Here is a 24,270-nt window from a genome sequence, read left to right as displayed (position 1 = left end):
TAAAAACTGAACTATATATATATATATATATATATATATATATATATATAAGACGAATATGTTGATAATAATATAATAAATGAGCTGAAAAAAATTAAAGTCTGAAATACAAACAAATCAAGCGGGTCAACGCTCAATTTTAATTAGTAAAATTGTTAAAAGAAAAAAGATGTTACGCCCAGAGTAACTGAGATATCATTATTACCGTCGGTGGAATAAATGAAATTAGCATTATTTTCTTCTATTTATTATGAGTAAATTAATATCAGTAGCCGTGGTAGTTCAAGTTTAATAATTTAAGCAATTGCATGCAGTATATTTTTGAATTATTGCTGCCATAAATCTGTACATGTCACGACTTTTTTAAATAGCAGACTAGAATCCATAATTATTATTATATTTTAAACATTTTTTTTATTATAAATATAATTAAATTTAGATAATTACTAATAATATAACTAGCTTAAATTAATGTATAAGATAAGAATGACAAATTATTTTTGTGAAGTTATGGATAATTTAATAATAGATTATATAAAATTTATCAGAGAATTGGATTAATAAAAGCAATTTATTATTGTTGGCTTTTGTTATTGATGCGTTCATATTGTGGTTAGGAGAATTTTAATTGCTTAAATTGATTCTTACAGTTCTTAATCATGATTTTTTTTAATTGCATATAGGTGAAAGTATGATTATTAAATACTCACACTAGTATATATTAATTAATTTTATTGAGTGAAGTTAATTTTGGGGCAACATGGTATAATCTTTTTACTAAAATTCAGAAGGAATTATGTCTGCGCGCATAGTTAAAAATACCATTAGCTTGAAAATTAATTACCATATATTTAAATATCACATACGGTTTCATGAGTCAATTTGATGAGATATATATTCTATTGGATCACTCATGAAAAATCATTATTTTTATATCAAATTTATTATTTTTTTATTATAAATATGAACAAAGTTGACTCATTTCACGAATAAAAATACATAAAATCATCTCATAAGATACCTACTCAGTAAATATTATATTCATCGAATATTTAAAAATTTGTATCCGTGACTTTGAAGGTAGTGCCCATAGACTTCCTTTAAAAAATAAAAAATAACAATTTAACGTGCTTGATTGAAAAAAAAAAAAAAAGCAATACAAATAAATAATAAAAGGTTAAACTTCGATCCTCTACATAAATATTTTAAACACGAAGTTTTTTTCATTTGAAAAACCTGATTTACATATGAATATTTAGAAAAAGATCCGATCATCTTTTTTACATGATAAATAATTTTAAAAAAGGTAGGAGAAAATGAACACCTTTCTTATTTCAGACGAATGGCAATGGATTTTCAAATTAACAGCATCAATATTTTACAATTTAATGATACGTCAAAGGTCGAAAATTCTAAAATAGGTCCCGTACGTTGATTTATATCCATTTTTTATAGTCTAATTATTCAGACTTTTAGGTTATAAACTCAATAAGAATATCATCACAAAAACTTGTTTATCAGGTGATGCAATATCTCGATTTATAATTTACTCTTTATTAATGCAATATATCATGTGAGACAATTGTAATGTAATATCATTCTTGAATCGTTGATGTTCACAGCGACATACTTTAAATGACTTTCACTCATCTTTTTCGATGATACCTTTTTTTCTAAATCACTTATTCTGTTACTCCGACTCTCAACGAGATCAATATTATTTTGTAAACTCACAAAAGTTATCTTCACAAAAACTTGTCTATCGAGGAGTGTATCATATGAGACAATTGTAACACAGAATTAGTATATTTAGGTAGTGTTTGGTTCGGGTGATTAGGAGGGATTGATTATTTTATCCTACTTAGTAGTCGTTTGGTTCGCGTGATTATTTAACCAAGTCAATACCTCCTATGAATGATTAGATTATATTAGGTGGGTTAAAATAATACCTCCTCACCCCCTAGGATTATTTATCCAAATCTTAATCATTCATATTTTCCAATTTTACCCTTCTCTTATATCCAAACTCACCACCACTCCCGCCATGACCGCCGCCACCGGCCATCGCCCGCCGCCGCCGGCCGTCACCGCCGCCACCCACCGTCGACGTCGCCGGCGGCCAGACCACCCACCCCACCGCCGGCGTCGCCGTCAGACCACCCACCGCCGGCGTCGCCGCCGGACCGCCGCCGCCGAACTGCTGCCGTCGCCGTCGGAGTGGAAGAAAAAAAAAGGGCATTTTTATCCTTTCATCAAAAAATTCAAAATTATCCCACACTTAAAAATCATACCAAACATAACACCATATAATACATTCCTACAATAATCATTTTTCTTTATCATTTACTTACTAATCATTAGTATATTTTATCTTCCAAACCAAACGCAGTTTTAATTTAATAATAACAAGTGGCAATAAAAAGTAAGATATGTCAGAAACATATGATATCACATCAGCATGTCAACACTTCTGACAATAATCGGATTATTAAAACAAAATTTTTGACTGATTAGTGAAACAAAAACCAATATATCGGACGATTTTTCGAGTTTTCCCGGTAATCACTTGAAACTTTAAACACCATTAAAAACTCTGATCAGTCTGAGTTCTACGAGATCTTTTCACCAGCACTCCTCGAGTGCTTGTACGCACGCCGCAAGGCGCATGTGCGTGTGTATAGTATGCGTATTTCTGGGTTAACAATAATATCCATAATTCCAGTATATTTCGGACAAGATTAACGGCCAAAACGGTCAAATGAGGGAATCTCCGTAATCCCAGTAATCAGCACAGTGCAAGGGGCCTACTCAATTAGTTAATTCACGCTATCTTGTCTGCCCTTTTATCCCTTTATAAGACCCGCATTTCCTCCCATTTCTCCACACAGAACTAACTCCACAATATCAGAAATGGCATCGGCTTTCTCTTCTGCCACATTCCCATTTCTTCTTCTCTTCTTCTGCACGCTTCTCCCGTCTCTCATTGCCTCCTCTGCGGCTGTGCAAGACCCTGAATTGGTGGTCCAAGAAGTACACAGGTATGCGTCGGTCTAGCCAAGGCGTTGTTTGGAAATTACTCGTCAAATTTCGATCTTTGTGGTTGAAGGGTGTCGAAAATATTGTCTTGTGTAGTTTAGTTTACTGCTTGTTGGCAGTTTTCTTGTAGCTCATTATTGCCTTTTCTTGTTTGGTTATGTATAATGTCTGACTTGTTACGAAACAATGTAGGAGGTTGAATGATTCTAGAAGGAAACTGGGATTCTTGTCATGCAACACGGGTAATCCCATAGACGACTGCTGGAGTTGTGACTCCAATTGGGAGCAGAACCGTCAGAAACTGGCGGACTGCGCCATCGGATTCGGCAAGAACGCCATTGGCGGAAGAGACGGCAAGATTTACGTCGTGACGGACTCGAGCGACGACGACGCGGTCAATCCGAAGCCCGGGACGCTCCGCTACGCGGTCATTCAAGAAGAGCCGTTGTGGATCATATTTGCCCGGGACATGGTTATCAAATTGAAGGAGGAACTGATAATGAACTCGTTTAAGACCATTGATGGCAGGGGTGCAAGTGTTCACATTGCTAATGGTCCTTGCATCACTATACAATACGTGACGAATATTATTATTCACGGGATCAATATACACGACTGTAAGCAAGGTGGGAATGCTATGGTGAGGGACTCCACCAAGCACTACGGGTGGAGGACCATATCGGACGGTGACGGCGTGTCGATCTTCGGCGGGAGCCACGTGTGGGTTGACCATTGCTCGTTGTCAAATTGCAAAGACGGGCTGATCGACGCCATACACGGGTCGACCGCGATTACCCTTTCGAATAATTACTTGACTCATCATGACAAGGTCATGCTTATGGGGCACAGTGATTCCTACACTCAAGACAAGAATATGCAAGTTACTATTGCCTTTAACCACTTTGGTGAAGGACTTGTTCAAAGAATGCCAAGGTAAAGTTTTCTAAAGTAGTTTGATTTGATCAAGATTTTGTAGCAAAATTCTAATTAAATATTATAATATATAGTTATTTATTAAATTATATTTATGTTATATGTGCAGATGTAGACATGGTTATTTCCATGTGGTGAACAATGACTACACCCATTGGGAGATGTATGCAATTGGAGGTAGTGCGTCGCCTACCATCAATAGCCAGGGCAATAGATTTCTAGCCCCTGATGACAGATTCAACAAGGAGGTAAGAATTTTGATGCTCACGTGTGTGCAAACTTCTAGGAAAATGTCAGTCTTTTTTAGATCGAGACGAACTCGAGCCTAAAAATTTCGATAAAAAATTGTCTAAAGTCAAGAAAAACAAGATTTCGATCACATACCATGCCAAATTGCATCCTCGATTGGCTATATCATTAATTTTGTCGCACCTCAACATCAATAAGATACTAAATAATTTGACCCAACTTTTTCAACCAAGCATCTATTTAATTGATATAAATAATAAATAAATAAATAAATATATATATATATATATATCTGTGTGTGTGTGTGTGTGTGTGTGTGTGTGTAGTGATTGCATTTATTATTAACTAACAATTTTAATTAAATTGTTATAGGTGACCAAGCATGAGGATGCACCGGAGAGCGAGTGGAAGAATTGGAATTGGAGGACAGAAGGAGACTTGATGTTGAACGGGGCATTCTTTACGACGTCGGGTGCCGGAGCATCCTCGAACTATGCCAAGGCCTCGAGTTTAGGTGCTAGGCCTTCTTCCATGATAAGCTCCATCACTGGCCGTGCCGGCGCCCTGAGCTGTAGAAAGGGATCGCGGTGTAGTTAAATTACCATTATACCCTCACAAGACCCTATTATCTATTTCGTCTGGTCTTGTAATTGGAATTGTGGAACATGTAAATCTTTGTGCGCCTAAAAAGAGAAGATCCCTATGATAAAAGTTGTCAATGGAGCACTTGAGATTTGTCACCTTTTTCTTTTTTCACTATATTTTTTACTTTTACGGTTTTACCCTTCTTTTTTTTTTCGGAAATTTGGTCAAGTTTTTTACCTGATTGGAAGAAGACAACATCGGCCTGCTGATCTGAACCGTCGGTTCTATGTTCTGTCGGACTTGTAATTTGTTGAAAAGGGGAGCAAGTGCTGAAGTATGTATTGGTAAACTATAATATATATATATATAAAATATTTATATGAATTTCTAATTTTAATCGATGGTTGTCATTTTCCCACTCTTTCAATTCTATTATTTTCTATGCACATCTATATATATATATATATATATATATATATATATATATATATATATATATATATATATTCTTTTGTTTATACAATTTATATTTTGTCCTCTATTGTTTAACAAGAAAATATAACAAAATCTGTAATGATAAGACAGTGTAGATTTGTTTTCATTAGCCTAATGGCTCCAAGATATTTCATATTAAAACCGGAGATAGTCGTTCTCGTAAATCCCTTCAAACAGATCTCTATTTTTTGTTCGTCAAACTAGATCAAAGATCAGAGAAGTTTTCGTTGTTTGGATTGCACTAATAATCGCAAACAATTTTCTTCGTTGAGACTAAATCGTCCAAATTTTTAAAATCCAGAGTCAGTGCAGTAGTAGGGGCTCGGCGTTGGAACACTCGCAGTAGCCGAATTTTTCTTCCCACTTCTTGGAGATGGCTGAAAATTACCAAGGAGAGGAGGGAGGAAATTTGTGCTTGTGTTGAGTTCAAAAAACAACAAGCTTTGCATATAACCTTTGTGTCATATTTTAGAAAGGTTGATTCCTAATCTCACAAGGAATCACTCATAAATTAGATTATTTACTTACATTATTATTAAATTCTCATATGATAATATCATACACTAAATCAACACTTCATAATGTATAATATATCTATATACATATTTCCATGTATACAAATATATTTATATCATCATATAAAATATGTTTGCGTGTGTATAAATACACACACTCTCTCTAATATATCGATACATGCATATCATATATACATGGATATTAAAATTAAATAACTTTTATTTAATTTCCTTAATTAACTTATTAGTTAATTCATTTTAGACTATTCTAGAATATTTTATGAGAATTTTATACATGTTAGTCGTCACTACTACTAGTACTATATTTAATTAGTAAATTTCAAATTCACTAAATAAATAATTATGAACTCATTATAACACCGATCGATGATCAGACATCGCCTATATATCGAAGGTACAAATCTTGTTCATATAATAAAAATTGAAAATTTCGAATATCAAAATTTTCATTTACTTTACCAAAACAACCATTTTCAATCTCTTTCTTCAGTTACGTTAACTTCCATTTCTTTCATCATATGAAATCAACTTATAAACTAATTTATAAGCATCCTATTTGATATCCATCAAATTATAGTAGCCAAATTCAACTCCTTGAATTTTGAATTTCTCATTGGGAACACATAATCCGATACTTGTGTGACTCTTAATGGTTCGAGGATACAACTAGTCACGGGTTCACGTCCCCATATGATTCAGAATAATATATATTCTCGTTTAGGCTTACCTTATCAGCCCAATTCTTTTCATCAACTTCTTGATCAAAAATGTCAGAAATCATTTTTAATTGCACCCATCGGATCATGGGGATCATGATAAGAGTGTCTAGTAGGATCGCCGCATGATCCCCTATGTATCGCTGATTGTGCCTGCAAGAACCTTAAATCATGGTTAGCGTACAGTACGCCCTTCATCACATATACCTCGATCGAATCTACAATCATTGGTACATCGAGAGTTGCATGAGTTAGATAACGATGTGATTTATCTTTGAGTACTAAAATAGAAAAATATGTGCAACTAGGAAAACTCATTTTCCCAAAGCACATTTCTTGCTCTGGCTAGAGACTCTTTGCACTGTTAACTCATCTAATCACATAGAATATCTTCATCCGTAGCAAACGACGAATCCCAGACTACAATATATTTGCTCCTAAGTTTTCGTAACTACACTCAACTTCACCACCTGGTGATCCTCAACGGAGTCTGTAAATGGATCAAAGTGCATGCTAGTACGTATAACCTCTATATTTTCCCGGATCAAAGGACTAATGTTGTACAACCATAACTGTGGACTATTCCACTCGATAAGTGAGAATCACTTGAACCATTCGAGGGAGGGTTGTTTAGTGCATCATCATATGATCACTCATATGTATGAATGGACATATCCATGCCCTTGCCAATGAAACATGTAGTTTACATCACAGATGTTAGTGTCAAGCTCAAGCTATCTTTATCCTTATTTTAGACGGATGATTCGAATAGGAACTCGTTTAGAATATACGGTACACTTCCTAATGAGTTTCATGATCTTACGTTGAGTCAGACCTCATGGTACATATTGTATATTCAAGGACTTTATCTATGCAGCTGCATATGTATACATATAAAGCATAATGTCATAACTGAATAAAATCATAAAGTATTATTAAAATAAAGATCGTTTTGTATTAGACTCAATAAAATCTCAAGCTACAAGTTGGCTGGCTGAACACTTACTCTAACAGATACATCTTTAAAAACAACATTATAAAAAATGGAAGTAAGAAATAAACAAATGCTGAGGGTTAAAAATTAGAAAACAAATGGATATATTAAAGTATTATTTTGACTATTAATGGACATGGATGAGGAGAAGGGAATCCGAGATTATTACTTTGACTTTGATAATGCCAAACGCTCCGCTCCGACCACGTGAATCATATATATTTTGTGAAATAAATTATTTCATATGATAAAGTTATACCGATGATCTTTCACTGGCAATTAACATGTCATAATTTTAATTTATATTATTTAATTTTTTGATAATTTCAGTATATTGTTGAGAAAACATGCTATCAAATGTGAGTTATTACATGATTTAAAATATGAGTTGATTCATGATTTAAAATATCTAAGTTGCATGTTATCATAAGCGCTAGAGTTTTTAGTAAAATGCAAATGGTCTGATCCTATTATTGATATCAGAAACAATATCAAATGTTTGACCTTCATAGATAATAAGAAGTGTAAATAAATATCAAGGAAGAGATTGTTACGAAACAATATCTGCTCTTGATAGGAGAGTACTAATCGAAAACTTAACGCTTAAACTGATATACGATTTAAATATTTGAGTAGTAACGATATTTTCAAAAAATAGCAAACATTTATAATTATTTACAATTGATCGTGTGTGTGTGTGTGTATATTGTTTAGGAAATTAAGAATTTCAAACATTTCAAATATTTTTACCTTCAAAAAAAGAATTTCAAATATTTTTGATAGATGAAATAAATTTGAATATTTAATGGCAATTACTATGGCTGACTAACCCCAAACTTCCCTAGCGGATCTCTCATTGTATTTTATTGAATAGTTTTGGATCTTACATTAATAGTACCACATTGTGAATATGACAAATGCCACTAAATTATCCCACGCACTTAAATTGATACACCGTGGTTAACAATTTTTTTTTTATTTAAAAAAAATTAAGGTCTATTACCAACATGTGTTAGTTGAAAAGGTAAATAATTTGATTTTAAAAAAATAATAATATTCGAGTTCTGAACAAAGAATATGAATGTTGAAAGAACTTTGTGAGAGATCGGGCTCGAGTAGATCTCAAATTAGTTTAAACCTCGCCTTCTCAGACAATCTTGTTATATAAAGTTTGTTCAATGTGATTTATGAGAATCAAATACGTACTCTTATCTTGGACAGTAGTTTTATGAATAAGTGTTAATTTTTATACAAAAAATATAGATGTCGATAGTGGTATAATATACCAAAAGTACATGTTTTGATCGATATACGACGTATGCAAATTACACAAAAGAACGAGGACAATGTGTTTTGTTATGGTCAGTCCAAATTATTAGTTCACGTTACGTACATTGTGGATTCACTTGTTTACATTTGGAAATTGAGCCCAAATGGGACTAGGAAAGTCCATGCAATATGTGTGGATACTTGATCCAAATATTGATTTTTTTTGTTAAAAAAATATCCAAATATTGATTTAAAAAACAAATGATGAATAAATATTTATTCTTTATTATTCCTAAAGGAAATAATAGGTAATATCACTGCCACAGAAAATAATAATAATAATCAATATTAATGACAACATTCGGATTAGTGGAGTATATGATTTCTTGACAATGATCATGAAATCGATTTTCTCTCACATCTTTTTTGGACAAGTTTCATATAAGGATTGTTCAGTGTGGTTCACCCGACAAATATGTTTTAGGTTAATGTGTTAGCTTAGTATTTACTCAATATACACCGAAAAATAACAACTGCTGTAAATTCTTTCGTCATAAAAATCCAATATTATATGACATCAAATTTTTTGTATTAAATAATGAAATACAGATAAAAAAAACTTTAGTTCATGAACCCATAAATGAAATTAAAAAACTATTCATATAGTTTGAATACATAAAAAACTTGGTTTGAGGGATATAGCTCAGTTGGTAGAGCTCTACTCTTGCAATTCCGTCGTTACAATTATGAGTTGGATGTCTAATTGTCCAAACAGTAATGCTAATATCATGTACCTGAACCCGTGGCTCACATTTTCTAAGTAATGAGGAAGATGACGGAAACATACCATCGAAATATTCTAGTGAGAAAAAGATGGGTTGTCAAGAATGTAGAGGTAGAATGGACATTTGGCCAAATCTAGTGACCTATATATTTACCCTTTCATGATTTTTGATATTTTATGTTGACATGTTTCCGTTTTAGCATTTTATTTTTCAGTTTATTAAAATCTTAATCATTTTTTGCATGAGTGTTGATGTAACAATGCATACGATAACACTATACCAATGTCATGATAGCGTCACATGAAAAAAAATGACTGCATTTGTTGGGAAAAAAATGAAGATAATGAATTAAAATTGAAATTAATAACATAGATGACATAAATCATAACTAGATAATTATACACGATCTAAATTGCAATTTTCACATACATGTTCACACACGTTCAAAATTTTTTATACATGATTTAAATTGCAAAAATGCACACAAACAGATTTTAATATACATTATCTAAATTACAGTTCATCATATCAATAAGTAAGTGTCACTCTATCGACGCTCACATAAATGTACAGCATATCGAAACTCAATGTTCACACATAAATGTGCAGCATATTGAAACTCAATAGTCCCATCACTTGGATATATATATATATATATATATATATATATATATATATATATATATATATATATATATATATGCAATTGGACACAAAATGGATACAAGTGATGGGACTACATGTTTCTTTCGGAGATTGAAAACAAGATGACAAGTGATGGAGTATCCATTCTGGATATTATGCACGAAATAATAGAAACCACTGCCCATGTGTTTCATACGTGTAAATGGGATTTGGGTGAACAAATCTTATCCAGCCAAGTATGCAAAAGTTTGGTGATCACTAATTAATTTAATATTTTTAACCCAAAAATAAATAAATAAATAAATTACAACTCGTGCTTAGATCACTGCCACGTGGAATTTCTTTAAATATATAGTTGAAGAGAAATACATAAAAAGTAGAGTAGGTCTCATGCAGGGCCGATTCTAACAATATTTGGGCCTGAGTCTAACTTTTAAAAAGAGACCTCTGAATCATAATATGTTCAAATTTGTTTTAGTTCCATGACAATTTTTCAAATTAAATCAATACGTCAAAGACAATATAAAAAACTAAAAGAATAAAAATATCAAACATGTCCAAAATGATCACTAAATAACAACCCGCCTAATAGCTTTAGAGCTAAAAATACTAATCAAGTCTGTATAATCAAGTTGTTCAGTAGTTTCTTTCTCAATCGATAACATATCAAATCCATTCAATATTTTTCGTGACATGGTTGATCGGAGAAAAGTTTTGATGAGCTTTATCTTTGAGAAACTTCGCTCTGCACTTGCTACTGTGACCGGGACAGTCAACAAGATTTTATAAATAATATGAGCATTTGAAAGCTGGATAAGCATTACATCCACCAAAATTTCAGTCAAAAAGCTTAAGTTATAGATACCACATAAAGCCCCGAAGAAAGTAAAAAACTACAATAAAAAATTAGAAGCCCGAACAAAGCAAATACAAGAAAGTAGACTTGTAGATCCTCACGGGTCTTTCAATCAAATCTAGAGACGATGCAACGGCTGAAGTCGATTAAGGCTTGTCTGCAGATGAATATTGGAGAAGATTGGGGAATAAATCGATAACAGGCTAATCAAGTTTTATTTAATAAATACTTGGTTATAGGCTATCTAGTAACTAGAATTATATATAATAATTTTTTTTTAAAATTTTTGGGCCCCAAAAAAGATATGGGCCTGAGTCATTGGACTCATTTGTGTGAGACCGATCTCACGGATCTCAATCTGTGAGACGGGTCAACCCTACTCATATACACCATAAAAAGTAGTACTCTTAGCATAAAAAACAATACTTTTTAATGGATTACCCAAATAAAGATCCGTCTCACGAAATTTGACCCGTAAGACCGTCTCACACAAGTTTTTACCTAAAAAGTATACAGCTATAGAAAATCCGGTGGAGTTCATTTAATTTTACACTTTCCTCTATTGTACAAATACGTAAAAATATTAATTATTTCGTTCATCTTATTTTAATTAATTATATATATGTATTTATCTTGGTCGAATGAATTTTTTGGAGATGTTAGTGTAAGATACGTAAATATTTATTCAAAATTGCGACATTTGAATTAGTACTATTTTAACGGATGAGGATGTAGAATAACACTATACGTGAATGATCATATCATTCATTATCTAAAAATCCGGAAAATTATTATTTTATATATAAACTGTTAAAATCATAAAAATTATCTGATTTAAGTAATTATTTTAATTAATTATCTAAAACACTAACAAAAATTAAATATAAATTTTGTGTTTAGTTTTAGTATAGTCTCTAAAGTTTTTTCATAAAAATAATTTATAAAAAAAATTGTACGGAAAAATTAATTTATTCACAAAAACATATAATATATATAATTAAATAATCACTAATAGTGATTAAAATTTGTCATATAATATATTAATATTTATGATATAATACTTTTAAATAAATTATTTTTGGAATATAGACATGTGGCTCGTTGCATGGTGATCCATCATTTGCGTCGGCGACTCTTCGTCTTCAATTCTAAAAGGAAATAAAAGGTTCAAGCTTAATTGGGGATCCAACATTTTCAAGAAGTTTATGTTGTCAATTCAACAATTTATAGGCCCACAATCAATTCATGTTTTTCATTTATCTTTATTTATACTTTTTATTTACTATATTATATTTGGAGTGAGTCTCATGTGAGACCGTCTCATGAATCTTAATCTGTGAGACGGTTCAACCATACCGATATTCACAATAAAAAGTAATACTCTTAACATAAAAATTAATAATATTTAATGGATGACCTAAATAATAGATCTGTCTCACAAATACGACCCGTGAGACCGTCTCACACAAGTTTTTGCCTTATATTTGTTGGGTATTTATAAAGTTTGGCGATGCACCTTAAGTCATAAAAATACGAAACTATTAAAATTCATCGAATAAGAAAAAGCAGACCTCTTACATGTATTTCAAAAGATAATTTATTTAGGGTCTACATAATTTGGGAAGACATTCTTTACTGAATCATCAAGGTATCACTATGGTTTACTGAATATTGTTGTCGGCCGCATCGTCTTTGATTAGTTTCCTTAACTGGTGAAAACATATTATCGACATTTCCAAGTTTCAGAGAATGTTTAGGTATATAAAACAAAAACATTCTGGTCGTTGGATGTCAGTGTTCCAGACATTTATTGATGCATACTATTTTTGAAGTAAGACAGATGACACGTGACATCTAATATTATTTCTATTATGGCTTTGTCAAGATTGGATTATAGCCATTAAGATTTGTTATCTACTATATATGAGTCTGTGTGTAAGTCTTATTGAAGCGGATATTTAAAGTGTTGTAAAATCCAAATTATTTTAGTAGAATCATTTTGGAAACAAAGAAGGGAAGATATAGAAGAGATTCAACATTAAAACTTCCAAAAACAACTTTTGTGTCATTTACTTTCAATTGTATTAATTTTCATTTTATATTTACTACTCGTGGTCTATTGATTTTACTTTGGTTCATTAAGTTCGGCTAGACTCATTATGCACTGATTCTTGTCTAGTTGTCCACTGAACCTAGAAGATTGAGAGTTGATTTTGACTGCTAACACCAGTTGATATCACCATCGTGCGTAAGAAAAAGAAAAATCTGCGAGGTGTTTGTTCACCCTTCTCTAAAAAGTTTTATTGATCCTACAAATGATACCAGACCGAGTGTTCTCGACCTCTGAACCTATCAAAATCTATCGTATAATTCAAAAAAACTCCATATTATTCAAAGAAGACGATTGAAAAATTATAATGCATGCTAATTATTTGTCCAAGACGATGATATGTGATAATCACTGACAGGCCTATCAAGATCATGAAGCCAATACCACAGTTTCTATTATTGATGAATCACCACAAATGATCGAGAATCATAAATCAAAATGGACTTATGATGATAAAAATAAGGCAAACTTGGATAATGTTGCCAACAAAATCTTGTCAATACTTTAGATAAGAATACTTTTAGTAAAATCAAGATGAGTTCTACTGCAAAAGAAAATCTGAGAAAAATTGATTCAAATTTGTTAAAGAAACGACTAGATGAAAAAGAACAAATTAATGTTGCGATGCAGAAGTTTGAAAATAACAAAATAAAGCTTGGAGAGTCTTTAAATGACTTTGATGAATGATTAGTCGCATTGTCATTGAGTTGGCAGCTTTTGGAAAATTATACACCAATAGAGAATTTGCATTGAAGGTGATGAGAGTCCTTACTAAGGAATGAGATGTTAAGACGGTTGCGACGATAAAATCTAAAGATTTAAAAAAGTTAAAATTGCAAGACTTGTTCGTAGATATGAAGGAATACAAATTTGAGGTTGAAACCAAAAGCGGAAAGGAATCTATCCAATCATCCGACCCAAAATCTTACTATTGATGTTGCTAGTGACATGGCATATTTCAAGTACGGAAAGACTGGACATTTTATTATTGAGTGTCCCAAACCTAGGAAGGATGATCATAAGATGAAGGGATAGAAGAGGAATGATAAGAAGTCCCGCAAAGATCGAAAGGCCATAATTGCTGAAAAAGAAAAATCAAGTTGGCATAATCCAATTTTTTGACTCAGAAATCCAATCCAGTTGTAGGGATGATGACAAAGTTCAATGCATGATGGTTGATGCTGATCTATAAACAACAAGTAATGAGGTATTTGATTTCGAATATGAAGAATTTACACGACTAATCTTGTTAAAGCATTGCATGAGATAATAGAAGAGTACCGGAAGCTTTCTCAATCATTCGAGCAAGTCAAAACTGAAAAGAGAAGCCTTACTACTAAATCAACAAGTCCATTTATATACAAAATTATAGTTGTGAGGATCTCAATGTTGAAATGATTAAGCAGAAGACAACGAATGAAAGAATAATTCGAGATTACCAGTTGCCATTGAATGAGAACAAGAAGTTGGGTATACTGGTAAATTCCTGAAATAAATCTTTTGTTTCAGTAGAGAAGATGAAAGTGTTACAAAATAAATATAGAGACATGATTGGTCTCGGATTTAGTATAATGAAAACATATATTCCGAAACTAGTACTCAATCACTTCTGAAACATATAATTTTGATATGTTGTTCAATCATGTTTTATTTATGTGTCCACGAGGTTGCCATTCACTTGGCTTCATCATGTCCAATAGGTGAGCGCGATTGGGAAACAAAATATCAAATTTATATGTATGTATATATGAGCACATAATTAAACAAATCAATGTAATTATTTAAAGTTTTTTTAAAATTATAAACTCCTCAAATTATATACTCTTCATTTGTATGTGCATAAAATAATTAGATATAATATATATGGTTTAAAAAAATTGTTAGATTATATGCAAAAAATTGTGGAGATCAAGAATCAAATTTAGACAGCCGGCATACGAAAGGGAGTATTTGTTTTCCTCCTTTGAGGTAAGTTAGGAATTTGAAATTTGTACTTGTAAGGTGTGTTTTTTTGTGATACAAAATAAATTTTAAAATAAGTGAAAATAAAAGCAATCCTCTAATATTTGAGTGGAGAAGTAAATCTCGATAAAGCTAATCAAATAGACTCGATGGATGCAACTTCCAACCTAGGTAGAAGGTGTGATATTCATGACTAAATATGAGATATAATAAATAAAATATATTTAAATTTTTTTATCTTATAGTGAAAAAAAAGTAGGAGTTTATTTTTATTTTTGGGCTGAATTTTGTTTCACTCATAGTACGTACATAGAGTAAGGATTTATTTTTTAATAAATTTTATCTTCAAAAACAACATACTATTTTTGAGTTAATCACTATTTTAATTTTCAATTAATAATTTATCTTAATTTCAATATTAATGTGAAATTATTATTAATTAAAAGTTTTAACTCATTTTCATAAATTCTTTTCAATGTGATAATAATTTCTCCTAATATGTCACTTTTGTATATTATATAAATCCTCCAAACTCATTTTCACTTTTATTACAAAGAGAATGGAGAGACAAGCCATAAACATTATATTTTATCACCACCAAATTTACTAAGTAGTATTCCAATTCATTTTATTTTGTCAATTTGCCACCGCCAAATTATTCCCTTCCATACTAATATATACTCATTATTTTTATTGAATTAGAGTAGTGGCATAAGGATTGAACTGCACTGAAATAATCGTCTTTCATGTGGATACATTGGGTAATACGTACGTCTGGATATTTAAGGATTTCTTTATGAAATATATAATTCTCAAGTTATGCCATGAAGTTGATGATAGATGATCCATAATAGTTTCCACTATATGAAGCTGAAATCGAAGTAAGTAGTCTTATATATGTGTTTTAAAATAATGATGTTTTTGTTTTTAAAAACTCGATCTTACATTACTCGTTTCATGTCTTTTGATTCCATGTATGTTCGTTACGTGTGATTCCTCTATTATTCCATGAAATCTTGAAAATGCAATGTTATGATTCGAATTAAAAGTGGTAATGCAATTTCTGAAACATGATAACATAAGATAAGGCCTTGATGTGATGTGTTCCCTTAGATGAATAACAATTAGGGACGATCAGTATACCATGAATGAAAGATGAATAACAGTGCCTTATTTTGATATGTTTTGATGCCTTGTTTTGAGTTCTGTTTGTCTCATGTCTTGATTCATGTTGCGATATGTTCTGCGACATTTCACCTTTGAACTCATATTATATATATATTTGGATATTCTAGTGTACGGTTGGTCCCCACATACTAGTGTTTTCCCAAACACTCAACTCCTTATTTCCCTCCTCATATAAGAATGAAAAGGAACTCGAAGAGGAAGAGCATACATAATCTTGGGCTGATGAAAAAGAGACATTTAGAAGTGCCGCTATTATTTGATTTCGTTATCCCTATGATAATAAGTTTTCGCTTCTGCTAATGTATTTGATTATGATTTGTACTTTGGGATGTAAGAATAAATTTCATCGTGAAATAATATACTGATTTTTGGTTAGATTTTAAACTATGAGGCTTGTTGTTTTTGAATTTATTTGAAAGAAACGCCAATGTCGCGCTCCCAGGTTCGGTGCACTACAGAAAGAACCAGTAACAACCATTACTTTTGGAGATATTTGTTTCTGTTTTGGCCTTTTGCGTAATTACTAATACACATTAAACTTATGTTTAAATCGATATGATTCTAAAATTGATCTAAATATAATGTCATTTGAAATTAATTCTATTTTGTTCGAATAGTGATGTCTCGTTCAAAATGAATGGAATTCCAAAACTGTACATATTTGAGACTGTACAGTTGATGATGACTTATGTCATAATTTATATACAATCAGAATAGACGTTCATAGTCAAATCAACCACGATTCAATGACTTCCAAGTAAACTTGCCTTCCCAAGATGCCGAGTGAGTTAAAATCCACGATATTCTTGTTATCTTCACGGTGCTTTACCACTATGAGATACACGTGAATACAGTTATTTTGTATACATACAAGTTAAATACGTTGTAAACTTCTTCAAAGAACCTCCCAATATTAGTTTGCACTGCAATGTATTTTTCTTGTACTTTACTTTATGGGTTTTTTTTAAAAAAAATTAATGTAAAAAAAAAAGAATTTCAAAAATAATTTTTTTAAAAAAAATTTGCATAACTACTTTAATCTATACTTATAAAGCGCGGACGCTCGTCCACGTACATATATTATTATTTTAATATAATTTATTATTTATTATTAATTATTATTTTGTGATGGTACGTACAGTTTATTATTATTATTATTTTAAATAATTAATTTAATTTGAATAAACTATTATTATTATTATTTTTTAATTATTAATTAATTCGAATAAAATATAAATATAAATATTTATAATATATGTTAATTATTAAAATATTTTGTATTATTTGGTTGATTGATTGAAAAATTAGAGATATGAGAAGATTGAAAAGAGAAAATTAAAGAGAATAAAAATAGTAGTCTTTCACCAATACACCAATAAGAGGTTTAACTTTAACATATAGTATCGATGAAAGTTACGCTGTATTATAATATTTTCATTCTATTATTAAATTTACATTGTTTATTTTCTATTTAAGTTATTATTATTAATTTAATTTCAATCGCAACATAAAACCTCAAATGACTTGAAAGTATATTTATAAATATATTATTATTTTTATTATTATTTTTATAATTAATTAAATTCGAATGAAAAAAATGTTTAAATATTTATAATATATATTAATTATTAAATATTTTGTATTATTTGGTTGGTGATTGAAAAATTAGAGATATGAGAGGATTGAAAGAAGAAAATTAAGGAGAATAAAAATTGTAGTATTTTATCAGTACACCAATAATCTAAGGCCCGAGAATTTGATTACCGTAATCTGAAATGATTTGGAGAATAATCGATGTGATTATAGACGTAAAGGATTAGACCGGGAAAGACGAGAAAAGACGTGAAATATGTGCGAAGGAAATGCCATACGCGCACATGCGCGAGTTGGTGCGCACACATGCGCGGTTTTGGCAGAAGACTCCACGCATATGCACGGCATGAGGGCGCGCATATGCGCGAGGTGTCCAGTAGCCTATGGGAGTGCTCGGCGCATATGCGCGACGTGAACGGGCGCATATGCGCGAGCATGGCAGAGAAGCTGGAGCACATGCGCGGCGTGGAGGCGCGCATATGCGCGAGTGGTAGAATGCACGAGACAGTAGGTCTCGCGCATATGCGCGAGCAGTCCAGCAGCTGATTTCCGGATAGAACTTCCGACGCATATGCGCGCGGCATGCAGCACGAAAAAGAGCCATTTGCCCCTTAACAGTGCAACGTATATATATATATTACAATGAATTAGAAAAGAAAAGAAGGAAACCGAGAGCTGAAGGGGAAAAGTTTCGGAGTTTCGCATTTGAGCAAAATCCGCTCGTCTGATTTTGAATCTGAGTACAGTATCGAGTTCTTAGCGACGACATCTATAACATGACGTAAGTTTTGTTACGTTTTGATATCGTTTGAAATTAGGATTTTTTCAGAATTGAATAGGAATCATATATGGTGTTTCTGATATAGTAGACATCGTATATTTGAAATCAGATAGAAGAACGGACTGATTATATAATTGTTATGATTTTCTGAAGTGATATGACTGAGATTGTACCGATTTGAGATTATGATCTGTTATCGCTGGGTTATGAGTTGTATTGATATTGATTATGTCTCTGATAGTATGTCCGTGATATTGAGATTGACAGGGTTATCAGGACTGTATTATCATACCGTCGAAGCATCAGTAGATTGGTGTTAATCAGATTCACTATTGATTATGATTGTATCGTTCTGTCGTGACATTAATCAGATTATGTTTGATTTGTATAGTGATCAGACCAAGCCGTGAATTGGATTGTATATTAATATTGTGTTTATTTGATATTATCATTCCAGATTTGATATGGACAGATTTGAATTCGAGACAAGACTAGATAAAGTGAAGATCCAGGCTCAGAAGTAAATTAGGATTCAGCACTTGATATATAGTAATCGAACCCTAGATGGATCAGAATGTAATTAGTACCGAACTTGTACTTTTATATTTAATATGTATTTCGGATTGAATTACAATGCGTGTCCGCATTGTATTTTAAAAAAAAAATTTAGACCCTGTTTATTCTTATTGATTAATTAGTCCAAAAAATGATTAAGAATCGAATTAGCGTCCGGGTCCCCACAAATAAGATGTTTAACTTTAGCATATATTATCGATAAACTTGCATTGAATTACAATATTTTCATTTTATTCGTAAATTTACATTATATATTTTCTATTTAAGCTATAATTATTAATTGAATTTCAATCATAACATTAAAATAAAATATTAATCACAACATAAAAATACAATATTAATATATTTTGACCAATTGATTTTATGTACGTTTTCTTGAAATAATAATTTAAAAATAAAAATATTTTTCAATTCTCTCATATCTCTCATATTTTTAATCATCTCATATTTTTAAAATGGAACAATAAATATTTTTTCAATCCTCTCATTATTTTAAAAATATTGATTTTATGTACTTTTTCTTTCAATCCTCTAATATCTCTAATTTTTCAATTACCCAACCAAATAATACAAAATATTTAATAATTAACATATATTATAAATATATATATTTTTCATTCGAATTAAATTAATAATTAATAATAATAATAATAATAATAATAATAATAATAATAATAATAATAATATATTCGAATTAAATTAATTATTTGAAATAATAATAAATAATAATAATAATATACTTATGTACAATCACAAAATAATAATAAATAGTATTAAAATTATAAAATAATAAATACTATTAATAATAAAATAATAATAAATAATATTAAATAATAATATATATACAAAGCGCGGACGTTCATCCACGTAAGCGAGCGTTTGCGCTTTGTTCACGTGGAGAGTCCGCGCTTTGTAAGTGCGGATTAAAGTAGTTATGCAAATTTTTTTTAATTTTTTTTTACAGTACTTTATGTGTGCAATTTATTCATATTTTGAAGTACTGTCTCACGAATCTTTATATATGAGATGGATTAACTCTACAGATATTTATCATAAAAAGTAATAATTTTTCATAGATGACCCAAATAAAATATCTGTCTTACAAAATACGATCTAGAAGATCGTCTCACACAAATTTTTATTTGAAATATGCCAAGCATAAAATACAATTCTTGTTTATTTATTTTTAGTATTCCTTATTTTTTTTTTTTTTGATTGTATTCCTTATTAAATAAATCGTTCTACTCCAAAAAAAAATAAAAAAAAATTGCTCTCGTATTGCCTATAAATTCAAACTGCTTTTCAACACCAACTCTATATCCAGTCTTTCCATCATTTCTCAATTCTCAAGCATTCACTCACGAACAAATTCATTTGGAAAAAAAATATTGTTCAGGATTCCTTGATATCGATAATCATGGTTCGAGCAGAAGCGAGTAGAATCCTGACAGTCGTTGGCGCCGAAGACATGCCGGAACCCGACGTCCGTGTCATCACTTCCGACGGGTTGCTCATCTTCGCGCACTCAAAAGTCCTGGTACTCGATCTTTTTTACGTAACCATATCGCAAATTCCTCTGGTTTATTTTCACATAGATTTATCTTTCATTCGTCAATATGTTAAACTTCGTTTCGAGTTCTGTTCAGTTTTGATAATAATAGGATTTAGTCGCTCATACGGGCTTTGATCTGTTCAAAAATAATAAGATAAATTAATCATTATTTTTAATGAATATTTGTAGTTAATCTGTATGTACTTACAGAGACTCGTAGGCGACCATATGATTTACACTAGATAATAAATCTATTTTCGTTCCGAGCTGGTTGATTATATTTGAAATATGATCGAGTATTTACTATGTAACTTAGATGAAAACTTTTGATTATTTGGACTTGTGGTTGTTGATTCAAATGTGAAACTTGTAGGCTGCAGCGTCTCCCGTGCTGGAGAACATAATAGAAAGGCCGCGAAAGGGCCGGAGCAACTGCAGCAACATTACCATATTGGGCGTCCCATTCGGCGCCGTCTCCGCCTTCATCAAGTTTCTTTATTCTTCTAAGTGAGTTCTGTTTCAAGCCTCAAGCCGAATTAAGATTTTTTTTGCTGTGTGAGATGATCAAAACGGCCTTTTATTACTTTTGTAGGTGTAGTGAGGATCAAATGGAGAAGTATGGGATTCCTCTTCTTGCATTGTCGCATGTTTACTTGGTGCCGCAGCTGAAGCAGATGTGTACGAAGGATTTGGCCGACCGGATGTCGATTGAGGACGTGGTGGATGTGCTTCAGCTCGCAAGACTATGCGACGCCCCGGATCTTTACGTCAAGTGCATGAAGTTGTTGTCAAATAATTTCAAGATGGTCAAGGCCGGTGACGGATGGAAGTTTTTGCAGAAACATGATCCCCTTCTTGAACTCGAGATCTTACAATTCATCGATGAGTCTGAAAAGGTGTGTAAAGCTTTGAAAAAGTACCCACTTTTCGATCAGATCGAACGCGTCGATTGTTATCATAACATTTGTTTTGAATTTCTTGGATATAACAGAGGAAACAGAGGATGAGAAGGCATAGAGAGGATAAGGATTTGTATTTACAACTCAGTGAAGCAATGGAATGTCTTGAACATATATGCTCGGAAGGTTGCACCACTGTTGGGCCTATCGATATGGACCCGAGCCAACACAATGGTCCGTGCGCCAAATTCACGACATGTCATGGCGTTCAGCTTCTGATCAAGCATTTCGGTACTTGTACGAAAAGGGTTAACGGAGGATGCCTTCGTTGCAAGCGAATGTGGCAGCTCTTTCGATTGCACTCCTCCATTTGTGACCAACCTGATGGATGCAGAGTTCCTCTATGCAGGTTAGTGGATTCTTTTTCTAACACATTGCTTTTGAGTGAATCTAAAGATAAATAAAGTTTTTCGAGTCTCGTCTACATTGTGAGATCCCATTAATTTTAACACGAATCGAGCTGTCTTGAAGCTCCCGCAACCGTTGGCAATCCTATCCTTTTCTGAATGGCAATAGTATACTAAAGGTGGCTGTGTGTTTTAGGCGTGTGAAAAAGGTGAGACTCCAATATTGACATAGAAAGCGATGTCTTGCATCCAAAATGACCTCTTAAAAAAATTGACGTGACAACCAAATATCAGGGCCGACAAAAAAATGACATTTCCTCATAAATGTAAAATGCCGTATTGATTCAGACATCAAGTACGACTACTTCTCCGGCCTAAAATAAATTGTGAATCGTCCGAGGTTTTGAATATACCTGTACTGTTGTATCAGGCAATTCAAGTTAAAGGCAGAGCAAGATGGAAGTGATGCCCGGTGGAGATTGCTCGTGAGGAAGGTGGCGACCGCGAAATTTACGTCGTCTTTATCGAATTTGCATAGGAAGAAAGAAAAGGAGCCAAGAAGGATGATGGGGGATCGAGGCTTCAGACCTTGGTTCCAAAAAACTTGAGTATATTTATTTGTGTGGAGTGCCATTGATTTTTTGGCCATGTAGATGCTAAAGTCGAAGTCAATATTTGTGTGTATTTCAAATGTTAGCCAATTGTAAGATAATTTCTCAGGAATTGATTAATAATGTAGGTGAGAGTTCAATTCAAAGAAAACAGTCATTGGGGAAAGAAGTCAAATAAAGTGTGAATAAATAGTTCAAATGTCATATTCTAAAACATTTATGATCGTTTTATAGATCATTTTTGTGATACAGATATCTAACTCGATCTGGTTCATAAAAAGATATTATTTTTATGTCAATTTTTTTTAAAATATGCATCAAGTCAATCCGTCTCACGAATTCATGAGTTTCACGCACGAGAATTGTTTAATCATATAAAAAGACTGTGTACACTTGATATTGGTGCCATAAAGACAGAAAAAAACACGAGGGGCAAAATGAGACGGACGCCCACGTTTGGATGCACGATGGAATGGACATTATAACACCCTCTCTCCATTGTGATTAATGAGCATTATAAAATATAAGTTTTTTTTTTCTTGATAACTTTGCCTCCCAATTATATATAAATCAACATAGATCACATAAAGAGCCATGGATGTAAAAGTAAGCATTGAAATATGGATATGGGCATAAATGAACAAGAAATTAGAGACCATCATAAACAATTCATGTAATGACCTAAGTTTTAAGTATGATTAAACATGATTGAGTGTTGTCACTTCAACAAATTGAAATATATATTCAGTAGTTAGTTCGGAACGACCAGAGAGTATGTGAGGTCCTGAGTCGAAGAGAACAGAGTGTGATCGCCGATGCCATGAGGTTGCACGAGCAATGAACGGCTCTTCACAGGCTTTTAGGTTGAGAGAACATGAATGGACCGATCTTACACCGGAAAGAGAGGGATTCCAAAATTGTTCATGTATGAGACTGTACAGTTGAAGATGACTTAAAAGATTTGATTGATATTACTCATATCAAGAAGGTGCATCTTCTTTTCGCTAGCTCATCACATAAGAACTCTAAAGTTAAGCGTGCTTGACTTTGAACAATTTTGAGATAGGTGACCATCTGAGAAGTTTCCTAGGGTGCGTGAGTGAGGACATAAGTACGCTGGAAAGACTCATCTTGGTACAGTGAGAACAATCTTCAAATTTAGGGCGTCTCAGAGTATTTCAAAACCATCGAACATGATCAGAACTTCCGAACCCAGAATGGAATGTCTGAAGACAGCTCGGAGTCTAATATATGCTCAATTGAAAAAAAAAAAAGTGACCGAATCAATTTGTTAGATTAAAAACTCATATAAAATCGTCATACGAGTCAATTTTGTGATACATATTTTTTACCCGACACGACTCATTAAAAATATTGTTTTTATGTAAAAAAAAATAGTAATATGCACTTCATTTATTATCAGGTCGATAGTAGATTTGGAAGACCGTCGTACGAGAGGTTTATTTAAAAATTATGCACATGTGTGATCTTT

The 24,270-nt window shown here is 32.1% G+C and overlaps 2 protein-coding genes across 2 annotated transcripts; both read left to right on the top strand.

Moving 5' to 3' along the window:
- Positions 1-2,869: 2,869 nt before the first annotated feature.
- Positions 2,870-5,202, top strand: LOC140837051 (probable pectate lyase 5). Its single transcript, XM_073203038.1, has 4 exons — positions 2,870-3,038; positions 3,229-3,969; positions 4,079-4,217; positions 4,591-5,202. The coding sequence occupies exons 1-4, from the start codon at positions 2,911-2,913 to the stop codon at positions 4,813-4,815; spliced, it is 1,233 nt and encodes a 410-aa protein (XP_073059139.1). The 5' UTR covers positions 2,870-2,910; the 3' UTR covers positions 4,816-5,202.
- Positions 5,203-20,615: 15,413 nt separating this feature from the next.
- Positions 20,616-23,000, top strand: LOC140837050 (BTB/POZ and TAZ domain-containing protein 1-like). The gene is made up of 5 exons (XM_073203037.1): positions 20,616-20,846; positions 21,235-21,368; positions 21,454-21,757; positions 21,853-22,169; positions 22,598-23,000. Exons 1-5 carry the CDS (start codon positions 20,727-20,729, stop codon positions 22,773-22,775), a joined length of 1,053 nt encoding a protein of 350 aa, XP_073059138.1. The 5' UTR covers positions 20,616-20,726; the 3' UTR covers positions 22,776-23,000.
- Positions 23,001-24,270: the final 1,270 nt, after the last annotated feature.

Source organism: Primulina eburnea, chromosome 7, assembly GCF_022965805.1.
Source record: "Primulina eburnea isolate SZY01 chromosome 7, ASM2296580v1, whole genome shotgun sequence".
Taxonomy (NCBI): Eukaryota; Viridiplantae; Streptophyta; class Magnoliopsida; order Lamiales; family Gesneriaceae; genus Primulina; species Primulina eburnea.
Note: the sequence above shows the minus strand (reverse complement) of the source record. Positions and strands in the feature narration are given on the sequence as shown.